The sequence below is a fragment of the Gopherus flavomarginatus genome, chromosome 2 (assembly GCF_025201925.1).
Source record: "Gopherus flavomarginatus isolate rGopFla2 chromosome 2, rGopFla2.mat.asm, whole genome shotgun sequence".
In the NCBI taxonomy this organism is placed as follows: domain Eukaryota; kingdom Metazoa; phylum Chordata; order Testudines; family Testudinidae; genus Gopherus; species Gopherus flavomarginatus.
The window spans coordinates 152,454,844-152,465,987 of record NC_066618.1 but is presented as its reverse complement, the minus strand read 5'-3'; the positions used below and the strand labels follow the sequence as shown (position 1 = coordinate 152,465,987).

General features: G+C 55.7%; 1 protein-coding gene across 1 annotated transcript; it reads left to right on the top strand.

Moving 5' to 3' along the window:
• Positions 1-355: 355 nt before the first annotated feature.
• Positions 356-10,170, top strand: CIAO1 (cytosolic iron-sulfur assembly component 1). Its single transcript, XM_050937538.1, has 8 exons — positions 356-438; positions 578-730; positions 1,230-1,378; positions 3,560-3,671; positions 5,031-5,119; positions 5,627-5,828; positions 7,328-7,415; positions 9,315-10,170. Exons 2-8 carry the CDS (start codon positions 592-594, stop codon positions 9,553-9,555), a joined length of 1,020 nt encoding a protein of 339 aa, XP_050793495.1. The 5' UTR covers positions 356-438; positions 578-591; the 3' UTR covers positions 9,556-10,170.
• Positions 10,171-11,144: the final 974 nt, after the last annotated feature.

Below are 11,144 nucleotides of genomic sequence, written 5' to 3'. Positions count from 1 at the left end.
CGCGGCGGGGTCCGGGCGGGGGGGTCCCTGTGCGGAGGGGGAGGGGCGCGGCGGGGTCCGGGCCGGGGGGTCCCTGTGCGGAGGGGGAGGGGCGCGGCGGGGTCCGGGCCGGGGGGGTCCCTGTGCGGAGGGGGAGGAGCCCCCAGGGGTCGGTCTCGTCTCCCCCTCAAGTCCGGGAAGCCCAGGTCCGGGAAGGTCTCTCGTCACAGTTCCCACTGCGGTCCGCACTTCCCGAGCCCCTGGAGCCGAGAGAGAGAAACCGACCCCGAGTCGCCGCCGCTGCCGAACGCCCTTCCGCTTCCGCCTCCCCGGCCGGCAGCGCCGCGCCTCGCACGTCACGCGCCGTAGGACGTCACGCGCCCGCCAGGCGCCCTGGAAGTCAAGTGTGCGGAGCCGTTAAGCGGGCGGCTCCCGTGGGGCAGCGCCGCGCGCCGCAGGCGAGTTGGCTCGAGCTGGGGCGCGGGCGGGGCCCTGTGCCGAGGGGGGGGGGCTGCTGGGAGCGGGGCGGGAGCCCTGTGCAGTGGGGGAGGGGCGCTCCGGGCTCACCTCGGCTCCTCTCCGCAGGGAGGCTGTGCCGGACCTGCCCTCGGGATGAAGGACTCGCTGTCGCTGCTCGCCCGGATCGCAGCCCACCCTGACTCTCGCTGCTGGTTCCTGGCCTGGGACCCCTCTGGGACCCTGCTGGCCTCCTGCGGGGGAGACCGCAGCATCCGCCTCTGGGGCAAGGAGGGTAGGGAGCCGCGGCCAGGTCGGGCCTGGGGACCCGGCTCTGTCCTAGGAACAGGCCCAGCGCTTCCATTCAGGCGGCCTAGGCGGTTGCCTGGGGCTCCAGGATTGGGGGGGCGGCAGTTCAGTGGCAGGGGGGAGGGGTCCTTCCGCCTCTGGGACGTCCTCGGCAGTTCTGCGGCAGGTGCTTCACTCGCTCCAAGACCCTCCGCCTAAGTGCCCCAAAGACCGGGAGCGCGGAAGGACCCCCCCCCCATTGCCACCAACGACCGGGAGCGCGGAAGGACCCCCGCCTAGGGCGCCAAAAACCCTGGCACCGCTCCTGCCTGGGAAGGTGAAATCCCAGCTGTTCCTGGAGTCTCCTGCGTCCAAGGAGCCCATGGGCTGCTGCGTCACTTAGTGCCTTGGTCATAGGCAAAGCTGTTTGTGAGCGAGGCTGAGAAGGGAGCTCTTGCTGCCAAGCCCCCGCTCTTCACTCATCTCTGTCTTGTCCTCTGCCCTAGGGAGTGGCTGGGTGTGCAAGTCGGTGCTGGGCGAGGGGCACCAGAGGACCATCCGGAAGGTAGCCTGGTCCCCGTGTGGGAGCTACCTGGCTTCAGCCAGCTTTGATGCCACCACCTGTATTTGGAAGAAGAGCCAGGATGAGTTTGAGGTACGACTGTCTCCACAGGGCTGAGTGTAGAGGATGTTTGTGCAGCCAGTGCTGATGTCAGATGTGATTTGAGTGCCCTCCAGAAGGATCAACAGAGTCCGGAGAGCAGCAGAACACGCATTCTTCCCCCCACTCTGCTACTATGCCAACTGCAGATGCAGTGGATGGCTCCGGATTGCTCTCTGTCTGCATTTTAGTGATCGTCAGTCAGTGAGATGTCAGATGCAGCTGAGCACAATATTTATTCACTGAAAATGTAGTGTCACTTGACCCAAAATGATTTGTGAATTTGACACAAATTCACCAAATAATTCCATCCCCAAAACTTTCTGAGATGTAGGCGCCATTCACCAAACTGGAGGAGGTGCTGTGTCCCTTGTAAGCTTTAGGCAATGGCTAGGGCCCTCTCCTCCAGTTCCACCTAGATTCAATTCCCCTCCTCTATTTGGTGTGAGTGCCCTAGTCACTGGACTGTGGATCTCTCTTTGTCTTGCCTGTTAAAGTTCTTCCGTTCTGGATAACTAGTCATTGGAGCAGGGTGGGTATCCTGCCACCCAGGTGGGCGCCCTGACCACCAGGGTCTTTCTCTGGCCCAGTGACTTACTATTTTGTACAAAGTGGTACAGAACCACTGACAACCATACACACACCCCGGCCCACTTTGTTGATATTCATTTCTTTTCTAGGACTGTTGAGGAATGATGAGAAATACATTAAAGATTGTGAAATGCTTTGAGCTGTACTGATGAAAAGCATATAAAGAGCTAGGTGGTGGTGTGATGTGAAAAAGTGCTGCAAATCAAAACAGTTTGTTTTGGGTTGAACAAAATGTCTAAATAGTTTCTGGTCACTTTTTTAATTTGCTGGAAATTTGCAAAATTTTCAGATTTAGTTTGGCCCAAACCATTTCCCCGCCCCCCCCCCCCCCCAATTTGTTAGAACTGCAGCAAACTGAAAAATCTGTTATTTGTCTGGCTCTAGCATCAAGCTCCTTTCCTAGGCGAGGTACTGTCTGAAATCGAGTACTCTAGGTTGTCCTCAGGGTGTCCAGCTGGGGGTGCAGGCTCTGAGTGGAGCTTTGGATGAGGGGTTGGGGGTGAAGGAGGGTGCTCTGGGCTGGGATAGAGGGGTTCAGAGGGCGCAGGAGGGCTTCAGGGCTGGAGGCTCTGAACGGTGCTTACCTCAAGCATCTCCCAGTAGCAGCAGCATGTCTCCCCTCTGGCTCCTATGCATGTGCTGCCCCTGCAGCTCCCCTGGCTGCCCCTACGTGTAGGAGCCAGAGGGAGGACATGCTGCTACTTTTGGGAGTTACACAGAGCGGGACAAGTCCCCGACCCCACTGCCTGGCGAGAGCTCGAGGGCCAGATTAAAATGTCTGGAGGGCTGGATGCGGCCCCCGGGCCATAGTTTGCCCATCCCTGTCCTAACCTCTCGTAATAACTGGCTAAACCATGAACCCCTTCCAAAATGCATGAGTATTAACTCTTCTAATGCCGGATAATCTTGTTCTTCATATAAATCTCCAATCTCTCGTAGAATTAAGCATTGCTCCTGGCCTCAGTGGTATCCCATAGCAGGGAGTTCCATGGGCTAATCACTGCTTGTGTGAAACAACTTCTCCTTCAATCACTTTTGAACTTGTCCTCTTTCAGTTTCATTGAGTGTCCCTTGTTCTTGTGATCAAGAGCCTGCAGGGAGAACTCTAGGGCGTGCTTGAAATGGGAACACATATTCATAAAGACGCAGAGTTTCCAATTTAGTGCTAGATTCCCCACTCTCGGCAGATGGCTGGCCCAGTACCTCTGGGGGCAGCTTCCCTACAAGATGTGGAGTTGCAGTCGGGTGCATATGGGATGGGTGCAGTGGGGTTACAGCAGAGGGGATGTGACCTGGCACGTGGAGCTGTGTTGAGTGTTCCCATAGAGCCTGTTTGAATTCCTGGCTGCAGCTCTTCCTGGGAGGAAGGTTTCTCTCTGTCCCCAGCTGCCAGGGCCCTGAATCACTTATGGTGGGTTGTCTGAGCCCTCCTTGTTCTGCTTTCAGCGAGTCACTTGTCTCTTCTTCTGCTCCCTCTGGGCTTCCCTGGACCAATGGGGGCACTGGGAGCATGTGGCAGAGCTAGGCTCCTCCCTCCCTCCCTCGGGCTGGCTTAAGCACAAGCTCCTTCTCTCCCTCTGACAGTGTGTGACCACCCTGGAGGGACATGAAAACGAGGTGAAGTCTGTATCCTGGGCCCCATCCGGCAGCCTCCTGGCCACCTGCAGCCGAGACAAGAGCGTCTGGGTCTGGGAAGGTGAGAGACAGGTCTGAGGGGTGTGTGGACCAGGAGCACCATGGGAGATATGTGGGGAACCAGGTTTGATGGTTCTCAGGACTGAGAGTCACCTTGTTACACTGTACCTCCGGCTTGCCCATGGTGCCTGGATGTTAGCTCCCGGACACCACCAGCCTTTCAGCTGCCCTCTCTGCTCTGGGCTAGGCTAACAATCTGCCTTGCAGGTTAACAAGAGGTGCCCCCCAGTCTCCAAGTCCTTTTGAAGTATTCCTCTGATATCCAACCCCTGACACTGGTTACTCTCAGAAATCCTGTAACTTCTGCCCCCAAAGGAGCAGGGTACCCCAGTTTGACCTTAAAGCACCACTCCTGTACAACACACAGCCCTTGTGAACACTTCTAATAAAACAAAAGAAGGTTTATGTAAGAGTAAAGATTCCACCAGACACAAAGCCGAGTGGTGGAAACAAATGGTTACAATAAAAGCAAAATTATAAACCACGCCCTAGGGCCTACATTTATTAACAATTCTCTTTCCTAGCTAATAAGGGAAGTCGTGTCATCCCCGCCAAAAAAGTTCAGTCTCTGGCAGAGCTGGCTGCTTCCCAGGAGCCAGGATCCACATGTTCATGACAACACCCCTGTCTTTCCTGCTGAATCAGTCTTTGGTCTCTGTTCACAGCGGGGGTGCTCCCCTGTCTGTTACAAGGTTTTCTTTTTCCCTCCACCTGGTTTTGATTGTAGTTGACTTTGATACTTTTCCCTTCAGTGATCTGGGAGGGAGCAAGGGTAGACAATTGACTCTTGTATTAAATCACCAGCCAACCAGGCAGGGGTGACAGTGTCCTGCTGCTGGAAGGGGCTATGACCGAGATGCACGGTTCCCTGGTGGCTAACTTTTACTCCAAGACCATAAGTCACAATTTTCAATATAGTTCTACTATTCCTTATCTATTGCCCATATGTACATCGTGCATTGAGTATCGATAAGTTACAAGCTTTCAGTAAAGACCTCACATGCTACCAAGATGTACCGTGGACCTGAGTTTGTCAGGTCTGAGACATGAGTTGTCAAGAACAGTGAACCATTGGCACCGATGAGCGTGTGTCACACCAGGTGTGTCAAGAAATATGAGGTGGGACCATGGGTGGGGGGCTGGGACCTGAGACCTGGAGGATCATGGGAGAGATGTGGGCAAACCAGCTGGGTCTGGGCAGGGGCGGCTGAAGGACTAAAGGGCAGCCCTGTTATCTGTGCTGACCTATTCAGGTTGGGTGCTGCAGAGTCAGGACTTTCTCTTTGCCCCCCTGTTGGGCAGTCACAGGGATGCAGAAGGGTACTGGGCAGAGTCACCCACAACCCCTTCTCTCTCACAGTGGACGAAGAGGATGAATACGAGTGTGTGAGTGTCCTGAACGCCCATACGCAGGATGTCAAGCATGTGGTCTGGCATCCCAACCAAGAGGTGAGGGCTCTCCTCAATGGCCTCCCTAGCCCCGTCATGTGCTTCCACCGAGGTCTTCAGTCACTCCAAACATCTGCTGTCCTGGTGCAGTGCTTGTCGTTGCTGTGATCCTAGGCAGGTGCCAAAGGTGGTGGGAGTTGGTTGTGCAGCTAGAGCTGGGAGAGGAATCCACTGGATCTGATTCTGGGCAGAGCCCAGAGGCACAAAGGTGATCAGCTGACTGACTCCCTTTTACTCAACTCCCTGAGCAAGAGGCATACAGATCTCCCTCAACCCTGCCAGAGGAGGGCAACCCTGCCCTAGAGGGAGCTCTGCTGTTCTGGGGGAAAGAGGGCTTCAGGCTTGGCTCCCCAAGGCCATGTTCCCCTTAGCCTGTCTCTTTCCTTCCAGCAGGGGTGGAATCTAAAGGCCACATTTTCGGTGGTGTGCAAGGCCCCCGTGTGCTGCCCTTCCATCCTGGCTCTCCTGCTCCAGAGCTCATTTGTGTCCCTCCTCTTCCCCCATCAGCTGCTGGCATCAGCCAGCTATGATGACACAGTGAAGCTGTACCGCGAAGAGGAGGATGACTGGGTGTGCTGTGCCACGCTGGAGGGACATGAGTCCACGGTGTGGAGCCTTGCCTTCGACCAGAGTGGGGAGCGCCTGGCCTCCTGCAGCGATGACAAGACTGTGCGCATCTGGCACCAGTATAAACCAGGCAATGAGGAAGGTGAGCAGGGCAAGCTGGGGGCAGAGTCTCCTATCCCAGGAGCCACTCCTACCCCACTGCCATCCCGGGAGACTGGAGCACTAGAGAGAGAGCGGTGCGTTGGTACCATCCCTAGTATATACAGAAATGGGAGAGGATTTGCCCAAGGTCACACAAGGAGTTGGTGGCAGAGCTAAGAATAGAAAGCAGGACTCTGGACTCCTTGTCCCCTGCTCTAACCATTAGACTCACTCCCCTTTATATGTAGCATTGGTCTGGGTGAAGCTGGTTGAGAGCGAGGGACAAATAGCCCTGGCTAGTCAGACAAACGACTCAGGAAAGTGCTATGCCAACTGCCCCCGACACCTCTGCCAGTGCACATACACCCTGGCAAAGGTTACCCAAACCCTTTGCATCTCTGAGTCAGGCCCAACTGGCACCTGTGCCTATAGGGATAGCAGACCAGCCTCCAAGAAAACCTACCTGTGCTTTGCTCATCTCACCCCTCCTTCTGGAGCAGCCGAATCTGTGACTGTCATGGGGTCACCAGGCCAATGCTCTGGAACGACCCCCTGCAAAGCCAGTCAGGACTCTGGGGGAGCCTCCTCTCTCTGAGCAGACTGTCGTCAGGGCAAGAAGCTCACACGGCTTCACCTTCCTGGGTCTGACCCCGGAGCATTCAGCATCCTCTGCCCCTCCATGTGCGGCAGCTTCTGGGGAAGCCAGAGGGCCCTGCAGCCCAACTCCACAGTCAGCAGAGACTTGTCTCAGTCAGTGTAAAACGGAAGGTTTATTAGTCGAGAGGAACACAGCGTAGAACAGAACTTGTTAGCACAGAAATCAGTGACTTTCAGCCAAGTCCATCTTGGGGGAATCCCGGGCCAGACACCCTGGACTCCCCCTCCAGTTCCCCCAGGCAGACTGCCCAGCTCCCAGTCACCTGACCTCAGGCCCCCCCTTTGCTCCTCCTCTTGGTCTTGTCTTGCTTCCCAGGCAAAGTGTCACCTGCTTGTCACCTAGTGGCATCCTCACCTGTCCCTGAGGAATGCACACCCTTATTCCCACCACCTAGGCATTGGTGGAGCATACAGGGAAACTGAGGCACACACACAGCATTCATGCAAAACGGTAAAACTCACATAGGCTCCACAGTAAGACTCACAGGCTCACATACAAGATAAGAAGGGAAAATCCCCACTCGTCGCAGTGATATCTACTGCTTTACGTTCACTTAGTGCCACTGGGATGCTTGGTGCCAGGGCTACAGACCTCTCCTAGAGCCAGGTGCCCAGATAGTCCGGAGTTCATTGCCCTAGAGTCCCGGGAGACTTTCCCCATGTGCTGGAACAAAGACTGCACTGTCCCTACCCATCAGGCCCTGGGGCAGTGCTAGTGTGACCGAATGTCTTCCTGTCCTGGTCCAGAACTGGAACACAGGAGCAAGTGCTGCTTATGCCTCTGAGACTCTACTGCACGCGCTGCAGGCAGAACTGCTCTGATTGCTGTCTGGTATATTGCAGGGATGGTCTGCAGCGGTGCTGACCCCAGCTGGAAATGCATCTGCACCCTGTCTGGCTTCCACACCAGGACCATTTACGATGTGGCATGGTGAGCCTGGGCCTGGGAATGCTCAATCCAGTCCACACTCCATAACGGGAGAGGTTTGTCCTGCAGGGAAACCTGAATACTTGTGTGAGAATCACTCCCAGGGCACTGGCACTGCAGGCCACACAGTGACTAATGCAGCTGAGTCCCTGTCTGCCAGAAACTGCTTCACGTCACTCCCGTCCTTGAAGCATGATGGGAATTTCGGGGTCTGGCCAACACCCGTGCAGTGGGACCATGATCAAGTTAGCACAGTGGGTAGTGCCCACAGCACCACCAACCAGCTAGGCCAGAAGGAGCTCCAGTTCTGGGGCCCCTCATGTAGCTGTAGGTCACCAAACAAGAGCATATTGCTGCTGAACTGTTCTGAGCGCTGGAGGACATGACTCCAGCTGCATCCAGCCCAGGACCCCTCCTATTTAGCGGTGGGAGAGCAGCAGGAATGGTCAGCCCTGCACTGTCAGATGTTTAAAATAGCTCTGACTCAGCACAGTGGAGAGACCTGAATTTACTCCTGGGGAATTCTGTGCCACCGCCCAGTGCAGAATTTACACAGAATTAATGTTCTGTGCAAAATTTCATTTTTTCCTTGCAGAACTGGAGCGGATGGCTGCCTCTAGGGGCCACTGGTTTCCCAGCCTGCACTGGGTGGGCGGGTTGTGGTTCCTGGATTTGCCAGCCCTGCTCAGTCACAGGGTGTGCCTGGGCCCCCTTCCTGCATGGAAAGCCAACAAACTGTGCCTTGTGGGGAGAGGCAGCTGCGAGCTGCAAGGAGGGGAGACAGGATAAGGAGGGGGTTGCGGGGGGGGTGTGTGAACTTTTACACTGTGCCCCTCTGCTATCAGCAGGTACAGGTTGTCTCTGCCTGGCAGGACATTAACGCACCTGCATGGAGTGGAGCCTGCGCCTGGGCTCTGGAGGGAGGGAGGGGCAGGCCTGGTGTCTGGGCCAGGGGGTACCCTGCAGCTGGGGGAGGGAGGGAGGGAGGCAGGCATAGGTGTCTGGGCCGGGGATATCCTGCGGCTGGGCTCTGGAGGGAGGAAGTGTGGTGGGCATGGGTGTCTGGGCCAGGGGGTACCCTGCAGCTGGGTTCTGGCCGGAGGCGGGCATGGGTGTCTGGGCCGGGGTACTCAGCGACTGGGCCCTGGGGGTTAAGGGGTAGAGGTGTCTGGGCAGGGGGGGCCCTACAGCCCCCTCCCAGTACACACACATCCCTCCAGCTCCCCCTCCACCTGGTAGTGTCTTGAAATATGGTAACTCAATGGGGCCTGGGTGAAAAAAATGAGAATTGATGGAAAGAACAGAGGGGCAGGGTTTTCCCCCAAGCTGTGCCCAGCTGGCATGTGTGACACACCCAGACTGAGGCACCCAACAAAAACATAACAGAGAAGCAGGAACTGGTTGTTGTAGGAGTTTCTTTAACTCCCTACTCCTGGGGGAACCTCGTTTGTTGTCTGTATTGTTAGAGGTACTTGCTGACGGGTATTTTGAAATAAATCACCAAAATAACTGAAACTAGCATGATTATGTGCTGTTATTTTGACATAAAATATGTAGAATTTGGAATTATTTGGTGCAGAATCCCCCCAGGAGTATGAGTTATCTGGGCCCCAGTGCAGGCTCTGCGTGGCATCAGCTGCCTTCACCCGTCTCTCCCCCTTTCCAAGGGGCCACCGAGGCTCTTAGCTCCAATCCGTCTGTGCCCCTGGAGCTCTCAGAGGGAAACTGCCTCCACTAAGCCTGCCCTGGTTGAGGGTCGTAACCATGTGCAGTGCCTAATGCAGGGCTCATTGCATTTTCATGGGGCAGGGACTGGCTTAGCTTCACCATCTCACTGTCATGCTGCAGCAATGTGCACGAGAGAACAATCTCTGCTCACTCACTGCCCTCCGTTTGCTGCAGGTGTCGCCTGACAGGGGCATTGGCTACAGCCTGCGGAGATGATGCTATCCGCATATTTGAGGAAGAGCCGCTCTCAAGTCCCCAGCAGCCCACCTTTGCACTGACCGCCCACATGCCCAGGGCTCACTCCCAGGACGTGAACTGTGTGGCCTGGAATCCCAAGGAGCCGGGGCTGCTGGCTTCATGCAGCGACGATGGAGAACTGGCATTTTGGAAGTACCAGCGGCCAGAGGTTTGCTGAGAAACGCAGCAGTGCAGTGACCCCAGCTCACACCCACCTCCCTCCCCAGGCCAGGGACCAGCACAGCCATGGGCAGCAACCGTTACATGTTTTGCTAAGAGAATACATGTCCTGCAAAGGGGGAAAAGAGCACCCACTACCCCCACCAGGACTGCTCCAGTACTTGGATCACTGGGGTATCATGGTGAACCCTACCCAAGTTACTGCTAAACTAGTGTCTTAAAGATAGATGAGGGTTGTCGGATGTTTTTTGGGGGGTGTCTCAAACAGCTTCCCTAGGAAAAGGTTTGCCACGGGCTCAGTGGATGGTAAGGGGGTGTGAGCAGCTTACAAAGGGGCCCAGCATGAGTTCCTTTCTGGAGCTGATACTAGCTTGGCAGGATGCTTCAGCATGTGGCTCTTTGCAATAGTGCAACTCCTTGGAAGGAGCCGGGGCCAGGACCGGTTTTGGAGCTGGTCCCTGTTCTGGCCATTACATGGGAAACTGGCATTTCCTAGCTGAGGGTTTCACTGGTGAGGGCTGTTCTTGACCCAGCGTGGTGTGGAGGGGGCTGCTTGCTGCCCTGTCAACCTGTGATTGAAGAGTTCTAATAAATCATGTACTGTCCCCCTAAATCCTGGCTCTGTGTCATTCCCCTGGTGATGGGCTCTGCTGTGGTATCAACTGGGCTGAGAGCCTGAGGTCTCCAGCAGGCCCCTGGGCCAAGCAGCATCTTGGGGGAGTCCAGCTGGAAATGAGGTTGCTGAGGTGGCCTCTGGGAGCCTCCCAGTGCCAGGGGCTAGCGGAGCAGGGCTGTGGGAAACAGGGCTCTGGTTTGGGATGGGTTGGGTTGGGAGCAGGGGTGGTCCTTTTCCCAACAAGGCACAAGCTGATAAAACTGTTGCCCACTATTACATTGAGCAGTTCAGTACGGTCCAGGGTTTCATGGCAAATTGGTGCTAGTGACACCCCTGGAACTCTAACCTCTCATTAAAGAGAAAGAAAGAGTTAAAACTCTGAACTGTAATATAAGTCAGGCTTTCATTTTAACCAGTGCCCCTTAACTTCCCTTTAGCTTTAGAGTCAGGGTAGACAGAACCTACTAAAAATTAACTGTGCTTTTTTTTTTTTTGGGGCGGGGGGGGGGGTAACTGAAGAGAGCTTCGGGGGCTAGAGTCTGACCCTGGTTCCTTAGGGGACAGAAAAGAGACAATGCTGCTTTACTTGCAACCTCACTGCTGGAGAACCATGGGCACAGCCCATCATAGCCCTGCTGAGACCTGGCAAACTCATGCCAGCATTTACCTGCCCCACTGCACATGGGCTCCCAGCATTATTGCAAAAGACACAGTCAGGGCCTGCTCAGCCTGACTCTGCCATAGGTGGGAAGGATATGGGGGAGCACAGGAACCTGCACCTCCCATTCCAGATCAGGAGTTAGCTGATGCTGGTGGAGTGACATCACCTGGTTCGTTTTCCCAGGCCTGGCCAGGACAAGTGTTAAGGTGGGACTCAGCTTGGGAGCAGCTAGGATCATAAAACTGCTTCCACTGAGCAACTGCAGCTCCGCTGGCAATTTCAGCGGACACTTCCTCCCCATGGCACCTTT

Excerpts from the sequence above, each read along its gene's own strand:
- CIAO1 (XM_050937538.1), top strand. The coding sequence starts at position 592 with ATGAAGGACTCGCTGTCGCTGCTCGCCCGGATCGCAGCCCACCCTGAC. Across the intron at positions 3,672-5,030 it reads GAGCGTCTGGGTCTGGGAAG|TGGACGAAGAGGATGAATAC; the intron begins GTGAGAGACAGG and ends TCTCTCTCACAG. Across the intron at positions 5,829-7,327 it reads TAAACCAGGCAATGAGGAAG|GGATGGTCTGCAGCGGTGCT; the intron begins GTGAGCAGGGCA and ends GGTATATTGCAG.